Raw genomic sequence first — 18,472 nt, 5'->3', positions numbered from 1 at the left:
AGAGCATTGTGATCTGAAAATATGAAGGGAATGATCCCAGTCTTTTAGTTCTGGTTGAGACCTGATTTGTGACCCAGTATGTGATCTGTTCTGGAGAATGTTCCATGTGTATTCAAGAAGACTGTATTCTTTTAGTTTAGGATGGAATGTTCTGAATATATCCGTGAAGTCCATCTGGTCCAGTGTGTCATTCAAAGGTCTTGTTTCCTTACTGATCTTCTGCTTAGATAATCTGTTGCAGTGAGTAGGGTGTTAAAGTCTTTTACTATTATTGTATTGTTATCAGTGTGTTTCTTTAATTTTTTTATTTATTGGTTTATGTAATTGGCTCCTCCCATGTTAGGGGCATAAATATTTACAATTGCTAGATCTTCTTTTGGATTGACCCTTTAATTATGATATAGTGTCCTTCCTCATCTCTTACTAGAGTCTTTGGTTTAAAATCTAATTTGTCTGATATGAGGATTACTACCCCAGCTTTCTTTTGATGTCCATTAGCATGATAAATGATTTTCTGCCCCCTCACTTTCAATCTAGAAGTATCTGTGGGTCTTAAATGAGTCTCTTGCAGACAGTGTATGGATAGGTCTTGCTTTTTTATCCAATCTGATACCCTATGTCTTTTGATTGGGTTATGTAGCCTATTTACATTTTGAGTAACTATTGAAAGATATGAACTTAGTGCCATTGTTATTACCTGTGAAGTCACTGTTTCTGTAGATTGTCTCTATTCCTTTCTGGCCTATGTTACTTTAGATCCCTTTTGATATTTCTTGTAGGGCTGGTTTGGTGGTCACAAATTCTTTTAGCTTCTGTTTTTCCTGGAAGCATTTTATCACTCCTTCTATTTTGAAAGACATCCTAGCTGGATAAAGTATTCTTGGCTGCATATTTCCTCATTTAGCACCCTGAATATATCATGGCAGTCCTTTCTGACCTGCCAGGTCTCTGTGGATAAGTCTGCTGCCAGGCTCATGTTTCTACCTGTGTAGGTTATGGACCTCTTTTCCTGAGCTCCTTTCAGGATTTTCTCTTTTGTCTTAGATTTGCAAGGTTCACTATTACATGTTGAGGTGTTGATCTATTTTTATTGATTTTGAGGGGGTTCTCTGTGCCTCCTGGACGTGAGTGGCCACTTCCTTCCCCAGATTAGGGAAGTTCTCAGCTATAATTTGCTTCAGTATACCGTCTGCCCTCCCTCTCTCTTTCTTTGTCTGGGATCCCAGTTATTCTAATATTGTTTTGCTTTATGGTATCACTTATCTGTTGATTTTCCCCTCATGATCCAGTGGTTGTTTATCTCTTTTACTCAGCTTCTTTATTATCCATTAATTCTCTTTTCTGCATCCTTTATCCTAGCAGTTAGAGCCTCCGTTTTTTATTGCATCTCATTAATAGCCTTTAAAGTCTAGCTAGTAGCTTTGTAATTGTTATTCTGAGCTCTAGTTCTAGCATCTTTCTTATATCCATACTGGTTAGGTCCCTGGCAGTCAGTACTGCCTCTTGTTCTTTCTTGAGGTGAGTTTTTCTGTCTTTCATTCTTGCAGAAAGTGGTTGCTCTTCTATTTGTAGAATTGTAGCAGTTCTTTTCTTAGATCTTCAGTTGAGTTGTGTTTAAAATGATTTGATAGCTATCCAGCTAATTTCCTGGGGCCAGACAAAACTAAGATCTCCTACTCCTCTGTTGTCTTGGATATTCTCCCAAAACTAATTAAAATTTTAAAAGGTGATGTGAATCACCATTTTGCTTTTTAAAGAAACTGGGTTTTTTCCATGTAAAATAAAGGTTATCAATTCAAATCTTGGTACATTTTATAAAAACAAAACGTAATGTTGTAATAAAACAGCAGTAGCTTTGTTAGGCAACATACTATTTTTTTTTTACTCTGTGCAATAAAATACTTTGTTCATACTAGACTTATTCAACATGACTAACAGTCACTATGGACATTTCATGAATCTTCATGAGTCTCCCATAGACTTTACTGTTGAGGTGGGGAGACATTTAAAGTCATAATGTGCCATGAAAACTTGAAAACATTATTTCTAGTAGGAGATAATGTTCATATTATTTGAATTGCTTTTAAGTTCTAAACAACTGAGTTACAAGAACTGAAAATGGAAAGCATTCTAAAAGCCCATGAACACTGTTGTTCACACCCTTCTTCAGAACACACTAAACTTTAAACTTGTTTGACACATTTCTTTTACACAGCAAACAACAGCAAGCAATAAAAGCCTGACAAGTAATGCTGCTGTGTAAACATTGCACCTATTTCTGAAAAAAGCACAGGATATATACTCAAACCTGCCCAGTTCCATAATCTGTATCACATAGATCACGTAATCACACACATAGCTATATACATATGTACGCAAGAATGTAGTAGAATGACAGTAAAGTCTAGTCACAGTAATTTACAGGCTCGGTATATATTTTACACTTGAAGGAAAATTTCAGTATTTTAGAATCATTTAGTAGGTGTTATATATACTACACTTTATGAAATCTGAAAGATAATGAAATAAAATTTTTCCAATAATTTGATAATATAACAGACACTGTTTCCCCAAATACTTGTGCTGTCTGTCTATATGATCTGTTTGATCTTAGAACCATTAATCATAAAGACTGACTGAGTGGAATAACTAGAAGAATGATGAGGGCAAAGATGATTACCAATTTGGTTAACTCAACACAGATTTTGCATAAATTAACAGATCAGGAGTTGCAACTCAGTCATTAAAAAAACTCCATTACCGGTTATTTTGGTGCTGTAGGTAGAGTAGCACATGGTAAAAAATATGAAGTATCGTCTCATCAGGTAACACTTAATGGAAAGGTGCAGTATCTGGTGGAATAGAAAGGAGCAACTGCATCCTGATTGTTGGACTAAACATTATGTTCACTGCACTCTCATTTTCTTTTGTTCTCTCTCTTTTTTTTTTTTTTTAAAGATTTTATTTATTTGAGAGAGAGAGCACACGCACACAGGAGTGGTAGAGAGGGACAAAGGGAGAGGGAGGTACTCCCCACTGGGCAGGGAGCCTAAGAACGTGGGGCTTGATCCCAGGACCCTGAGGTCATGATCTGAGCTGAAGGCACATGCTTAACCTACCAAGCCACCCAGGCACTGATGCCCTTTTTTTTTTTTTTTTTTTTTAAATAAATTTTATTTTTTTGAAAGCAAGAGAGAGTGCACTCTCATTTTCTGTATACACAGTTCAAAGCTTTAAAGGAGTTTGGCTCTTACTTTTTTTTTTAAGAAAGGAAAAGTTAAAAAAAAAAGTCAAAAGGAGATGATAACTAGCTCTAATATGTACGTGTCAATATTATGAATATTGTCATAAAAATCTGTTTTTTAAAAATCAGAACAGAAACTTAATTTTTTTAATCTTAAGATGTATAGAATGTTTCCAGGATAGGATATTAAAAATTATTCAAATCCATGCATGGTGTAAGATCATTTTTCTAATTGGGTTGAGTCACTTGAGTCAGTGTTTGGATCACCATTTTTTTTTTTTAAGTGTTTGATAATAAGTTGTACTTCAATCAGAGAAGAAGTATGTTTGCTTTTTGAAATCTCATTTATTAGTTTCTCTGTAAACACGGTACCAGTAGTTCTTGTTCTTGCCTCTTACCCATGTCTTCCCTCCCTCTCTCCCCTCCCCTTCACTTCTCTCAGCGAGCTTGTGGGACTGGGCATACAATGTGAGGAAATTATGTGTGTTGGGAATTTCACTGTTCATTTTGGGAGAAGAATTACAGTTCTTTATAACATTTTCTAATTGTCATGGTAACTTTTTTCATAGTTAGATACTATGCAAAATATATCAACAAAGAATTTTTCTCATCACTTAAACAAATCAAACTTAAGTACCATTTGATACCCTTTAGTGAAGTTGGACATCTTTAAAGTAGGCTTTCTTTTAAAGTTATTGTGGAATAGACAGTTTAAAAATTTTGTGTGGTTTGTTTGAAGATGTTTTCAAGTAATAGAATATGCTTTTCTCTGTTAGAGAACTAATGTTTAGGATTTCAATTTGGTGGGCAGAATATTTGGCCACATGTAGCAATAACCTTCTACAAAGATCATCGTGTATGGGCGCCTGGGTGGCTCAGTGGTTAAGCCGCTGCCTTCGGCTCAGGTCATGATCTCAGGGTCCTGGGATCAAGTCCCGCATCGGGCTCTCTGCTCAGCAGGGAGCCTGCTTCCTCCTCTCTCTCTCTCTCTCTGCCTGCCTCTCTGCCTACTTGTGATTTCTCTCTGTCAAATAAATAAATAAAATCTTTAAAAAAAAAAAAAAAAGATCATCATGTAGATGAAATTAGCAACCAGACTTTGGGAGTACCTACTTTCACATTCTTGTTACAGTGAATGGTATTTGTTCAGGTTCCACGGCTACATCCATGCACTTACACTTTCTTTTTAACATATGGTTTGTCCAAGGAAGAGCATCACATAGCATGAGTATATGCAAATGAATGGTGATGCTTGGGATTGTGTGGGATTTTTTTTTAATTAATTTTTATTTTTTATAAACATATATTTTTATCCCCAGGGGTACAGGTCTGTGAATCACCAGGTTTACACACTTCACAGCACTCACCAAAGCACATACCCTCCCCAATGTCCATAATCCCACCTCCTTCTCCCAAACCCCCTCCCCCCAGCAACCCTCAGTTTGTTTTGTGAGATTAAGAGTCACTTATGGTTTGTCTCCCTCCCAATCCCATCTTGTTTCATTGATTCTTCTCCTACCCACTTAAGCCCCCATGTTGCCTCACCACTTCCTCATATCAGGGAGATCATATGATAGTTGTCTTTCTCTGCTTGACTTATTTCACTAAGCATGATACGCTCTAGTTCCATCCATGTTGTCGCAAATGGCAAGATTTCATTTCTTTTGATGGCTGCATAATATTCCATTGTGTATATATATCACATCTTCTTGATCCATTCATCTGTTAATGGACATCTAGGTTCTTTCCATAGTTTGGCTATTGTGACATTGCTGCTATAAACATTCGGGTGCACGTGCCCCTTTGGATCACTACGTTTGTATCTTTAGGGTAAATACTGTGTGGGATTTTTTAATGCTATTTAAAATATTTACTTCACCGTATTCCAGATCAATGATTTTCAGATTTGTAAAACAGAAGAATTTTTTTTTTTTAAAGATTTTATTTATTTATTTGACAGAGAGAGATCACAAGTAGGCAGAGAGGCAGGCATAGAGGGAGAGAGAGGAGGAAGCAGGCTCCCCGCCGAGCAGAGAGCCCGATGCGGGACTCGATCCCAGGACCCTGAGATCATGACCTGAGCCGAAGGCAGCGGCTTAACCCACTGAGCCACCCAGGCGCCCCCAGAAGAATTATTTTTAAAATAAATTCCTAAAATAAGTAGAGATGTAATTGTTCTGAGTGAAGCAGTGCTGGTGGTAAGGGTTTAGAGCCAAATCCTCTAGTGTTTATTTGAACATAGTTTTGAAAAGCCTAATATTTAATAAACATATTGAAATGTAAGTATTCTCTAACTAAATAGTAAGATTTTCCTGTGAGGGGAAAATCAAGGTTTTTCTTGTCTTTTAGACTTAAAGGTACTAAATATCTGCCCTAAAGATAAAATAATCACTGTGGATTATTGTTTGGGATACATAATGGTGGATTGGGTGCCAGAGGACCGAGGTTCTGATCCCGGAGCAAGTTATTTAACGTGATGTCCATATTCTCACCTGGAAAGTTAAGCAGTTGAATTAGAATTAGAAGAGATTTTAGAGATAATCTGTTAATAGTCTGGTAATCAACTATTAAGTCCTCTTAACTCTTAGAAAACCCTCTCACACCATACAACTTTAGTAGATTTAGTTTCTTTTTTTCTTAAGTAATCTGTATGTCCAAGTGTTACTCAAACTCATGACCCCGAGATCAAGAGTTGTACGCTCTACCAATTGATCCAGCCAGATGTCTCAGTAGTCTTATTATCTTCATGTTGATTTGAGTCACAGTATATGGTTCTTCCCTTTCTTCATAAATGTCAAAAGGAAACATTAATATGATCTTTATTTCTTATAGGTTCAGCATGCACTGAAAAAATCCGAGAAGGCTTTGGATACCCTAAACAAAGCCATTGTCATTGATCCCAAGAACCCTCTATGCAAATTTCACAGAGCCTCAGTTTTATTTGCAAATGAAAAATATAAGGTAAGATATGTATCTCAATGGTTTTCTGCATTTTATTGCTTAAGTTTTGCCCCTTCTTTTAATAGACCAAAAGTTATTTATACTTTTTATCTCTAATAGTTTATTTTTGCCATTTTCAGAATCTTCATTTTCTTTTGTGATTTTCTTTATGAAATACTGATAGGTAGGATGGATTGTATGGATATTTAGGAATATGTGTTATCCCTCGTAAGAATTCCATATATAGAAAGACAGTTTTTCCATCAGGGAGTTATCTTAAAGGGAAGACCTAAACCATTCTCTTAGGACCCAAATATCTGAGCAGGTGGCAAATGAATGTGTGTGCATTATTCAGCGGATGTTTACTGAGTACCTGTTACATGTCAGTGACTAGGAGTATAGTGGCAAGCAAAGCAATCACATTTCCTGCGTTTGAAGAACTCACCAGATGGTACCCTTTTAGAGGGGCAACAGACATTAATCAAATAATGACAAAAATAATGCATGTTGAGTACATAAAGGAAAAGTAATAGTGAGTTATGAAAGCTTATGATAGAGATACTTGGTCTAGCATGATGTGTTTATCTCTTTACTTCTCACACTGTTTTCCAAATTGTGAAGCTCTAGCATGGGAAAAAAAAAAAACAAAGAAGATAAGGAAAATTGAGAAAGGAAAAAGAGACACAAAATGACATGGGGTTTTTGTCATCATTTACTAAATCATAAACCGTGAATCCAAAGTTTTGATTTAAAGTTCAGGTTAGTTGTTTAATAAATTTAGGCTCTTCCTAAAAAGAGTAAAAACTTACCGAACAAAAAACAAACAAAAAACTCCCCAAATTTAAATGCACAGAAAATGTTGGGCCAAATAATCCATTTCAGTAGACTCCTTAGAAATCAGTTCTTCCAGGACACATTGACATTTGCTGAAATAGAAAAATACAAAACCAATGATAAACTCTTAATATTTTCAGACTAACAAAGATACATAAAATCAACCACCTAATTTATTCTTTATGAAATACTGATAGGTAGGATGGATTGTCATTTATTCAGTGATTCCCCTATCTCACTCTGTTTTTCTTTATTAAGAAGTAGGTGTCTAGTCCTACTGTTTTTGTTCTTCTGTAAAAGCTACTTTTAAATCTAAGAAACACTTTTCAACTTTTAACTTGCTCTTCGAGGTACTATAATTGTAATTCACCATTTATTTTCATGTTTCTGCTTCATTGTACCTCTTTACATTTGTGGTCAGTTTCTTCAATTGAAGGATTTTAATCAATTTATTACTCTCAGAGCCATTTTAATGCCATCACCTCTACCCAAGTATGCCATATAAATCAGCCCTGTGCTTGGTTCAAGAAGCCCAAATTCTAATCTGACCCATTGTTGAAGTTATAATGGTCACAGTCATTTTTGAATACCAGCTTAGGGTTTGACTAAATGATAAGGCCTACCTTGATGCACGGGTATACCCAATCTAACGCTACTAAAATAAAAAGGAGTATGGGGAAAAGTTACGGATTACTTGTGAAGTGTCTTGGCTTGAAAAATGGAAAGCAAATGGTGGCAACCTCTCTGTGGCAAAAGCCTTGAGCTGCATTGACATCAGGTAAGTCTTTAAGTCTGTCAGGCAGAAATGAGAACTCTGATACTATGTTAGATACTGTTTCTCAGTGAGTCTTTGTAATTAGATTATCAGGGAGGCAGGTATGATAGAGGCATGAAATGTTTATAGCAATTACAACACGCAGTTATAGAAACCCTATCCATTCTGAGCTGTGTGGTGAGCAGTGAAGGACTGGGGTTTGTTGTCCCAATTAATACTTCTTTAAAACAGTGGTTCTCAGTATGGCCTGTGAACTTCTGGGGGTCCCCAAAAGTCCTTTTAAGGAGTCTACAAGGTCAAAACTATTTCCAGAGTAATATTTAGATGTTATTTGCCTTTTTCACTCTTGTTCTCTCACCAATGGACAGTGGAATTTTCCAAAAGCACATGGCGAACAGATTGAATGCAGAAGCAGATAAGCGAGTCCAGCCATTTTAACCAGAGATTTGAAAAAATGTTAAGCAGTGCCACTATTCTTACTGACTTACTGTTCTGAAAAGTTATTTTTCATTAAAAAATATTATCTATGTTAACATGTAATGCTTTGGTGTTGTTACTTTTAAATTAATGGATAAATGTTTTTAAAACTTTTCACATTTTAATTTCTGATAATAGTAAGTATTGATAGCTATAATACACATTAACAAAAACTCTTTGGGTTCCTCAATAAGCTTTAAGAGTATAAAGAAGTCTAGAGACCCAACCAGTGTGAAAATTGCTTTTTTGCAATATTAAAATCAGTCTCAGACTTCTTCATTGTGGTACAGGCTTCATCAGTCCCTGTCAGTAATGTTTGATAGGTCTTAACAGTGATTGTAAGTAAATGATATCTGTGACCACAGATCTTTTATCTTGATTTTTTATTCCATGTATATTTTACAATACTTTGTAGTATGGAAGGACTAGAAAACAGTCTACCTTGTAGAATTATCATGTGTAATAAGTCTTCCATTCCTAGACAAGCAGGTGTGATTCTAAGACCCATTCAGCCCAGCAGTATTTTGAGTTTTTCTGTTAGGTTGCCAGCAGTTAGGAAGACAATGAAGTGTTAAGGATGCTCCAGAGCCCCTTACAGACTTGTGTAAAAAGCAGCACTTTAAAATAAATACGCTAAGAAAGTGCACATGCACGTGTGTGTGTGTGCCTTTACTCTTTTTTTTTTTTTTTTTTTAAGATTTTATTTATTTATTTATTTATTTGACACAGAGAGAGAGATCACAAGTAGGCAGACCAGCAGGCAGGGGCCGGGGGCGGGGAAGCAGGCTCCCTGCTGAGCAGAGAGCCTGATGCAGGGCTCCATCCCAGGACCCTGAGATCATGATCTGAGCCAAAGGCAGAGGCGTAACCTACTGAGCAACCCAGGTGTCCCATATTTTTTATTCCTTTTTATTAGAGAAAACTTCAGACATCACTATATTGTGATAATGAGTCCATGGAACCTACCACCCAGCTACTTACATACTACTTCACACAAAAATATTTTTTGTTAATCTTTTATTTTAGATAAAAGTAAAAAATAAAAAATTTATGTAATATTTTTTACATAAAAAATTTACAAAAGCCAAGAAATTACATTTGGCCTTACGGTAAGAGAGGGTCAGGTAAGGATGTATTAAGCTCTCTTAGAACTGTGAAATAAGATTGGTTCCTTATCTTTTATACCCTTCTTGGAGAGAGAATACTAAAGTCTTATACCAATCAATGAATAAATCCCCTAATTTACCCAAATGCCCATATAATCCTCTGCTACCTTTACTAGCCCACTGTCTTTGATCACTACTTTATTCCTTATATCTCTTTGGGGGCTTTTTATGAAAGTAACAGGCTTATTACCCAAAAATTCAAATAATATGAAGGTATAAAAAAATACAAAGTTGAATGTGCCTCATAAGGGGACCTTTCAGGGAGGAGCATTGGTAACTCAGAACATACTTCTTTAGATCTTTTTCCTTATTATTTATGTATTTTTAATTGTACCTAACAAATTGGACTTACCTCTGGTGGTAGGCAGGGTAATGATCACTTAAGGATGTCCATGCTCTAATCCTGAGCACCTGTGAATGTGTTACCTTGCACAGCAGAAGAAACTTTGCAGATGAGATTAAAGATACAGACCCGAGTTGGGGAGAGTATCCTGCCTTATTGAGGCAGTCCTAGTCTAATCACATGAATCTTAAAAGTGGAGTATCTTTCCCAGCTGTAATCAGAACCAGAATGAGAAAGACTCAACCAGACTTTGTTACCTTTGAAGTTGGAGGAAGGAGGCTACAAGCCAAAAACTGTGGGTAGCCTCTAGATGCCAAGAAAGGCAGGGAAACAGATACCCTCCAGAAAGGAAGGCACCTTGATTTTAGCCCAGTGAGACTCATATTAGACTTCTAATGCACAGACTGCAAGATTAAAAAAATGTGTCTTATTTTAAGCTGTCATAACTGTGGTCATTTTTCACATACTGTTCTATAATTTGCTTTTTTCACTTTAACACTCCTGTGGAGAGATATTTGATACTTACCTTTTTTTTTAATCCTAAATTATATTGGATTTTGTTTTTACTACAAAGAGGAATAGAGAAGAAAAGTATATAACCTCTGTGGACATTAAAGAGAAATAAAATCTATTTATGTTAGAAATTTCAAAAAATAAAGCAAGCTACCAAGGAAAAAATAGAAGGTCTCTTCTCCCTTTTTACCTCAATCACTCCCTCCCCAAGAGTCAGCCATATATATGGGGCATATATGTATTGATTTCTGCCAGAAAAAAGAAAAATATATATATATGCTCACATAAATATAAAACATGGGAATACCCACATAGCTGTTTGTATATGTGTGATATATATTTTGTTACAAAAGAAATAGTATTTTTGCATGTACTCTTTTGCATCTCGCTTTTGGTTTTTTGTTTTTTTAATTCTTTTAACATACGGTTGAGCACCTACAGATATAGTGTCCCATAGAGGATGGACCACAATTTATTTATCTAGGCTATGATTAGACACACCTTGTTGTGATTTGCAGCAGCATGTTGGATTGAATATTCTTACAAAGGTGATTTAGTGAACTTTTTCGAATATACCCCTGAGATAAATGCCTAGCAGTGAGATTGCTGAATCAGTGGTGCAGTTTTTAACTTAATAGATAGTGCTAAACTGTCCTCACAAACAGGTTGCATCAGTTTACAATTCCACCTTCAGTGGTGAGAATGCCTGATTCCTCTTTCTCATGGTAACTTTATGCAACATCAAGTTATTTTTATTTTTGTCCATTTGCTAGGTGAAAAATGGACAATATCTCATTTGGGGAACCAGTTTCATTTTTGATCGTCATGTCTTTTAAATGCAAATCTATTTCTTTATCTTTTCTCTCAATTTCCCCAGCCCTTCAACAATGGTCAAAAGATTTCTAGACAGTTTTGACTTAATTCAGAGGGTTAAATTTTAGACTCTTCATCATTAGTTAAAATGACAGGTTGGTATTCAAAGCTTAGTTGTTTGCATAAGGGAAAAGGTTTATTAACAGAACTTCAAAATTGTTTTATTCTGCAACTTAGTTTTCAAAATGCTTTTACACAGTGTAATGGAGTATTGTTATTTTAAATAAAATGGTGATGGTGATGCAACATGGGGGCTTAAGTGGGTAGGAGAAGAATAAATGAAACAAGATGGGATTGGGAGGGAGACAAACCATAAGTGACTCTTAATTTCACAAAACAAACTGAGGGTTGCTGGGGGGAGGGGGTTTGGGAGAAGGAGGTGGGATTATGGACATTGGGGAGGGTATGTGCTTTGGTGAGTGCTGTGAAGTGTGTAAACCTGGTGATTCACAGACCTGTACCCCTGGGGATAAAAATATATGTTTATAAAAAATAAAAAATTAAAAAATAATAATAATAAATAAATAAATAAATAAAATGGTGACAAAAGCAAGCATTGTCACCTGCATGTGTGTGCTCTCAGTGTACTCTGGTGAATTCCTGCCATTTCTTAGTTCCTGTTCTCATAGTATTTTCATCCGTTTTATTTTCACAACAAGAACGAATGCAGTAAGGAAGTGCATTGATTAAGATCTAGTATAAGCTTTAGGTAAGATGACTTGGGAAATCAAATAAAGACACTTGCTTAATTAGAACTTTGTAAAATTTTGCTACTCTGTTTTTCTTTGCTTTTTTCAGTCTGCTTTACAAGAACTTGAAGAATTGAAACAAATTGTTCCCAAAGAATCCCTCGTTTACTTCTTAATAGGAAAGGTAAAGATTGGGGCCATGGTCCTAAATTGTGACTTTGATAACAAGTATTAACTTCTGAAGAAGAAATACAATACATATTGTGCAACATCTGTTGAGCAAATTCAGCTAGAGCTCTGAACTAAATGCTCTGGGAATAAAGAATGAATTAAGTTAAAACATTTAAGACGATGATATCCTGATTAGGAGTAAGAACACACACTCCATAATCCTAAACATACTGTGGTTTTGGGCATGTATTAACACTTAACAGCCAATGGCAGTCCTGAGTTCATAACGGATATTGTGTCTTGGAAAGCTCTTAGCCTCCAATGATGAACAAAATACATAGGCATCCCCTAAAAGAAGAAAATTAATGGTTCTGTGTTGTCTTAGCGAGAAGAACTGGCTTCCAAGATTTCTTTTTTTTTTTTTTTTTTTTTTTTTTTTTTTTTTTTTTTTTTTTTTTTTTTGGCTTCCAAGATTTCTAAGACAGACTAGTCAAGACTTTATAGACTTGGCCACTAGATGCCAACTGGTTAAGGTAACTGGGAACAGTGGACAGGTGTTTAGAGTTGATGTAACAGCTCTTAAAATCAGTGTAAATAAATGCTGATCAAGCAGCTTATAGTCCATTTCTTTTAGTTGTCATTGATCCAGTCAAAGTATGATTTATTGGAAGCTCACTGTCAGAGGCAAGGAATTCTGAAAATATCTGAATATATTAGAAGGAACTAGGTTAGTCTTGAGTTTTTCTATAGGATGAAAATGGCCTACTTATCAGAATGGGTTTGTAGCATGTAAATCAGAAGCCTATTTAAATTACTAATGTATAGGATTTTATAATTGAAGCTCACAACTTAATGAAAAATGTAGTGCTGCTGTTTATTTTTAGGTTTACAAGAAGTTAGGTCAAACGCACCTCGCCCTGATGAATTTCTCTTGGGCTATGGATTTAGATCCTAAAGGAGCCAATAACCAGATTAAAGAGGCAATTGATAAGCGCTACCTTCCAGATGATGAGGAGCCAATAACCCAAGAAGAACAGATCAGTGAGTATCATCCATAAGAACCAGGTTTGTATGTGTATCAAACCAGAGAGCTAATAAAACATCACCTCAGAGTTAGGCAAAGGGGGACAGATTTTTATTTATGACATAAAGTAAACATGGAAGTTTTCTTGAGTATTAAATATTCAGAGAGCTACCTTTGCATAAGGATTTGTAGTCTGCTTTTTATTTTTTTTAACCGTAGTATATTTTTTTATACTAAATGGAATTTTAGAGAAATTAAATAGGGCAATATGTTAACAAGTGCATGTGGTATCAGGTAACTAATCATTTTGGATCTAATTTGCTGTGTGACTTTGATAAATCCATTGCAAGTTTTTCCTAGGACCTCAGTTGAGGTTTAAATACATAACTAATGCCTGCCTTACCTGCTTCATAGGAATGCGGGGTGGGGTGGGAATGATAGAGGTGAGAGTATGTTGAAGACATTGTAAGTGCTAAGTGAATGAAAAATAAATCTATGCACATTAGAAAGTATTGACAGATCTGCAGTATGACTATTCAAATTCTCCGAAACTCTAGCAAATTCAAAATCTAAAAATACGGCTAATGTATATAAATTGAAGGGTGAAGAAGAGGAGTGAACAAAGAAGTAGTTTAAAGCAGTAGTAAATACTCTATCCCTAAATTGAGTGCATATCTTTTTTTTAAGATTTTTCTTTAAATTTTTTTATTTGAGAGAGCGTGCAAGTGGGGGAAGGGTAGAAGGAGAGAATCTTCAAGCAGACTCCCTGCTGAGCGTGGAGCCCTGCATGGGGCTCTGTCCCAGGAACCATGAGATCATGACCTGAGCTGAAACCAAGAGTCAGATGCTCAACTGACTGAGGCACTCGTCACTTGAGTGTATATCTTAAAATAACTAGTGAGAACTGAGTCCTTTTTTTTTTTTTTTAAAGATTTTATTTATGTATTTGACAGACAGAGATCACAAGCAGGCAGAGAGGCAGGCAAAGTGGGTGGAGGGGGAAGCAGGCTCCCTGCTGAGCACAGAGCCCGATGCAGGGCTCGATCCCAGGACCCTGAGATCATGACCCGAGCCGAAGGCAGAGGCCTAACCCACTGAGCCACCCAGGCACTCCCTGAGTCCTTTTTTAAGATTTTTTTTTTTCTTTTTAGACTGGGGGGTGAAGGGTGGGGGAGTCGGGGGAAGGGGCAGAGGGAGAGAGAGAATCTTAAGCAAGTCTACACCTAGCATGGAGCTGGATGCAGGGCTTGATTTCACAACCCTGACTGAGATCACGGCCTGAACTGAAACCAAGAGTGGGTCACTCAATTGACTGCCATCTAAGACGCCCCTAATAGTATTTTTAATAACAAGAGAATTGAAAAACTTCTGATGAGATGAACTAAGATGCCTTTGTTCCAGAAAACTTGGCAGAAGGCTTTAACTAAAATCATAATTCCTGTAATCCCAATAACCCTTTTTAAACTGAGGGTGTATTTTATATTTCTGTGGACTAGCAGGGACTGTTCCCAAAGTAGAGTCAAGAGTTGGAGAAAATGTCGGTCTTTTTTCAGTGTCTTAAATACGTAATTCCTAGCTAGGGTAGGAATAATTCCTACCCTAATTCTAATTCTTAGCTAGGGTAGGAATAAGGAATTCATTAGGGAGAGGCAGCTTTAATATTTAAAACTCTTAAAGGTTAAATGCAATGAACTGATCTCAGACATGCTGTAAAATAAGGAACCTGAGTTGCATTTTATTGAAGGATATCAGGATTTTTAAGGGCCTTAATTTAAGATTTCCTCTCTCTGCATGGAATAGTTTTCCTTACTTGTTTTCATGAACCAAGAAGAAAGATTTGTCAGATACCTTACTGTAGACTTTTATTTTTATTTTTAAAGTGGGAACAGATGAATCCCAGGAGAGCAGCATGACAGATGCAGACGACACACAACTTCATGCAGCTGAAAGTGATGAATTTTAACTTCTGGAAATCAGACTTTTGCAACTGGATGTGTGACTAGTGCTGACATGTTTCTTGTCCCTCCATATACTGAGTCTTCACTCTTGAGCCGGCAGTGTCATCATCCATCACTTATACCATGAGTGTGCCACTTTCATTGGACCCTGACTGTACACAGAATGAAAGGCAGTGCAATATTTAGCTGCTAACAAGACTGGCTCTTTCACCAGTATGAATGGCAATTTAGGGGGTAGGATGGGGAACTTTATGTGTTTTTTTTTGTTTTTGTTTTTGTTTTTCTTTTTAATCTCCCTTTGTTGGAAAGCTATCATGGAAGGAAGAGTTATGTTTTATCTTGAAGGAACCATTAGATACGGAAAATAGTGATGAACCAGAATTTCTTGGTCGTTTTTCCAAAAAATTTGTTTTTATTTGGTTCTGTTCCTGATTAACAGAGTGACTGACCTTCATTTCTAGGTTCTTCAAGAATGGTGTTAGCAAGTGCCAGATGGAACAATAAAAAGACATTGCCTATAACAGAGTAACTTGATTGCCAAGGAATGTAAATTACCTTAAACTTGCAGTGTCTCCCATAAGCAAATGTAATGGGCACATTGGGACTCATGTGTAGGAATCAAATATCCCTCCATACAGTGTACACTTATTCTTGGCAAGAATGCTTTAATGTCTAACCAAGAATTTTAATTTATTCATCTTGCTTCAAAGTGTTGATCATTGTCTTGGTATTGCAAACTTTAAAGTTGTCCCTTTACCATATTGCCTCTTCTCTTTGAGCTCTGTGGGATCACCTTTAACATTCAGAGATGGTAGAGTGTTTGCCCACTGAAAAGCCAAAACAAGGCCCTTAATAGCCATTTAAGTTCACCATAAGAATCAAAATGAGAACACTAAAGTGGAGAGACTTTAAGAGATCATGATAGTGAAAGCCTTAATACAATCAAAATTGTACCATAATCTTGACTCTATATTTGTTCAAGAAAATATCCCTTTGACTTTTCTAAGTGTGTAAGCAGGGTGCAAGAATGTGTAGTTACCTTTGGTTGAGGTCATTTCCATTCTTTCCGGCTCTCTGCTTCAAATTATTTTCAGTAGCGTGAGTCACCAAAACATTTACCGAGAGTGATTGGGTTTAGGCTATTAGAAAATTTTAGCTGCAAAAGAAAAACCCCATTCTTATGAAGGAGGTGAGTTCTCTCCTGAGTTTCTCATAAATTGGTGTCTTCGGGGAATGGCCACAATTTTAAAGATCTAATTATGCATAAAAAAATGGGAATTATTGGAAATTCACAGTAACAGATTTAAAGTCTTAAATTGTGTACCTCCTTTATTGTAATGTATTGAAATTTTTAGAGAAACTTTAGTTGTTAACTTTTTTTTAAGTGCCAATGTCAGAATATAACAAATTATAGTTTCTTATGAATGACAGGCCTACGGTTATTATTTTGGATTATTTGATGAAGGAGAAATTTATCTACTGGTTACCTGTACTTGTTAGTCAAGTTGTAAAAATAAGGTGGATTACAGAAGATGTGAACAAAATTTTAACCTGTAGCTTCAGTAACTTCCTATCATTTACTGTTAATCTGTTCATTTGAATGTGGATTAAATATCGCCATAAATTAATTCAAGTCAGAGTCTTAGATTAGGTATTGGATGCCAGAGAGATATTTAACAAAATTTCCTACCTAAATCCATGTAATATGTGCTGCTTAAAGAAATAATTTATAAGAAAAAGGAAAGGTTGGGAGTAAATGAATATCATTAAAAATTCCCAAAGGCTAGCACTTGGATTCTAACAAATATTCCATTTTATTCATTAGTTCTGTAATATTTAATTTTATATACCTTTATTTTTTTAATTGGCGAATCATAAGCCAGCTATATAACATTATCAAATACAAAATTTCATAGAAACCTTCAACCTGAGCTCTATTACAAAGCCTGGAGAAAGCTGAGCTAGAACATAATTTGCTAATGTATAATTATCTTTTTGTACAAAGTAGGAATTTATGTCCTGTGCCAGAGGCGAGAACCTTTCTGGTACTAATTTTGAGACCAAGGATAAAAGGATAGTTGTGGAAGGCACACCATGGCAATGGCTGGCTATGGGATGCTCAGCCCAAGCTTAGCCTGATTTCATTTTCCTCATACCTACTTTCAAAACGTTTAGGTATTTGAAACCGTATTCCCACCTAGTAACTGTTTCTGGCTTGCTTGCTTGCCTTTTTTTTTTTTTTTTTTTTTTTTTTTTGCCTGGAATGAGGATCAAATAAACAGAAAAGGATATACATTTTGATCAAGCAAAATGTTTGCTTGAAATTTCAGTAGTTACTTTGAAGGAAATTTAAAATACTACGAATAACATCTTTTTTAGTCTCTAAGCTTTTCATACACATACATATATGTGTACACACACACACACACTTGTTTGGAAGTTATGTTCTGGCATTGGATATTTTTCCCCCTTGGAAATGGTTCTTAACTCTGGGATTTTAGAAGGTTGGAAATAATTTTTTCAAGTGAACAATGGAACTCAAAATAATGAAAGGTGGTCCCAACTTTTTCTGTATTTCATTATTTTAAAATTTTTGTTTTTTTCCAAGAACTGCAAGTTACATTTGAACCATGCTGCTGTTGTACCTTAAACAAAAACTCAGTGATAACCAGTATTTAGTCTATTAAAAATGCTCTTTTTGAAGAAAAAAGTTTGGAAGTCTCTGATTAGCCAGAATATAGTATGGGTCTTCACTGAGAAATATGGTGACCCATTTTCTTTGTGAAAATCCAGAAAAATGCAAGTGTGGGTGTGATGTGTGTGTTCTATTTGCATTGAAACAATGTAATTTTGTGTCTTTTTTTTTTTTTTTTTTTTTTTGCTTTTCCTGACTTATTTCAGAAATTGTACAGTCCTTGGGGGCGGGGAGAAAGCCTTTTCTGTTAATATATTTGCAATTCATTAAAGGATACGGAAAATCCCAATAAATTACTTTTGAAAGCAATTTATAATCAAGTTGTTGAAGCTACATAACAGCTGTGCCATCTGTATTTTTATAGTAAGGCACAGCAAAATAGTGAAAAATTAACAGTTTTATATGCCACAAAAGTCTAAGGCAGTGTTTCTCTAATTTTTTTTTAAACTTAGACCCTCTCCTAATACATACATACACTTTAAAAAAAAAAAACTCACATCCTTTTTTAGTATTATTTGGAATTTCCAGATAAATATTGTGACAAAAATGTGTTAATTTTTAGAATATATTTTTCTTTAAACTACAGAAGCCTCTTGCCAGCAGCTGCTACTTTGCAAGTCACCTGCTTATTCTTTAATCATATGATTTCTGAAATGTATTTGAAGGTGACACAAAGCTTTTTTGTTCCAATTAGAATCTTTTAAAAATCAAGAAAGAACATTTTTTTTCTTTAGATTTTATTTACTTATTTCTCAGAGAGAGCACGCAAG

The 18,472-nt window shown here is 35.6% G+C and overlaps 1 protein-coding gene across 9 annotated transcripts in view; it reads left to right on the top strand.

The window, feature by feature from the left end:
• CDC27 (cell division cycle 27) overlaps window positions 1–18,011 on the top strand; it is a 73,361-nt gene extending 55,350 nt beyond the window's left edge. For 2 of the 9 annotated variants that reach the window (XM_082706493.1, XM_082706491.1), the window contains exons 16-19: window positions 6,077–6,205; window positions 11,964–12,038; window positions 12,974–13,066; window positions 14,930–18,011. In XM_082706493.1, coding sequence (XP_082562619.1) covers window positions 6,077–6,205; window positions 11,964–12,038; window positions 12,974–13,048 — 279 coding nt within the window. In that variant the 3' untranslated portion in view covers window positions 13,049–13,066; window positions 14,930–18,011. Of the gene's footprint in view, window positions 1–6,076; window positions 6,206–8,161; window positions 8,513–11,963; window positions 12,039–12,909; window positions 13,091–14,929 lie in introns of those variants that run through there. The other 7 variants (XM_082706494.1, XM_082706492.1, XM_082706488.1 and 4 more) reach the window with 4 other exon arrangements.
• The last annotated feature ends 461 nt before the right edge of the window (window positions 18,012–18,472 follow it).

The sequence above is a fragment of the Mustela nivalis genome (genome assembly GCF_964662115.1).
Source record: "Mustela nivalis genome assembly, chromosome: 17".
NCBI lineage: Eukaryota > Metazoa > Chordata > Mammalia > Carnivora > Mustelidae > Mustela > Mustela nivalis.
The sequence above is the reverse complement of the archived record's forward strand: the minus strand, read 5'-3'. Positions and strand labels throughout refer to the sequence as shown.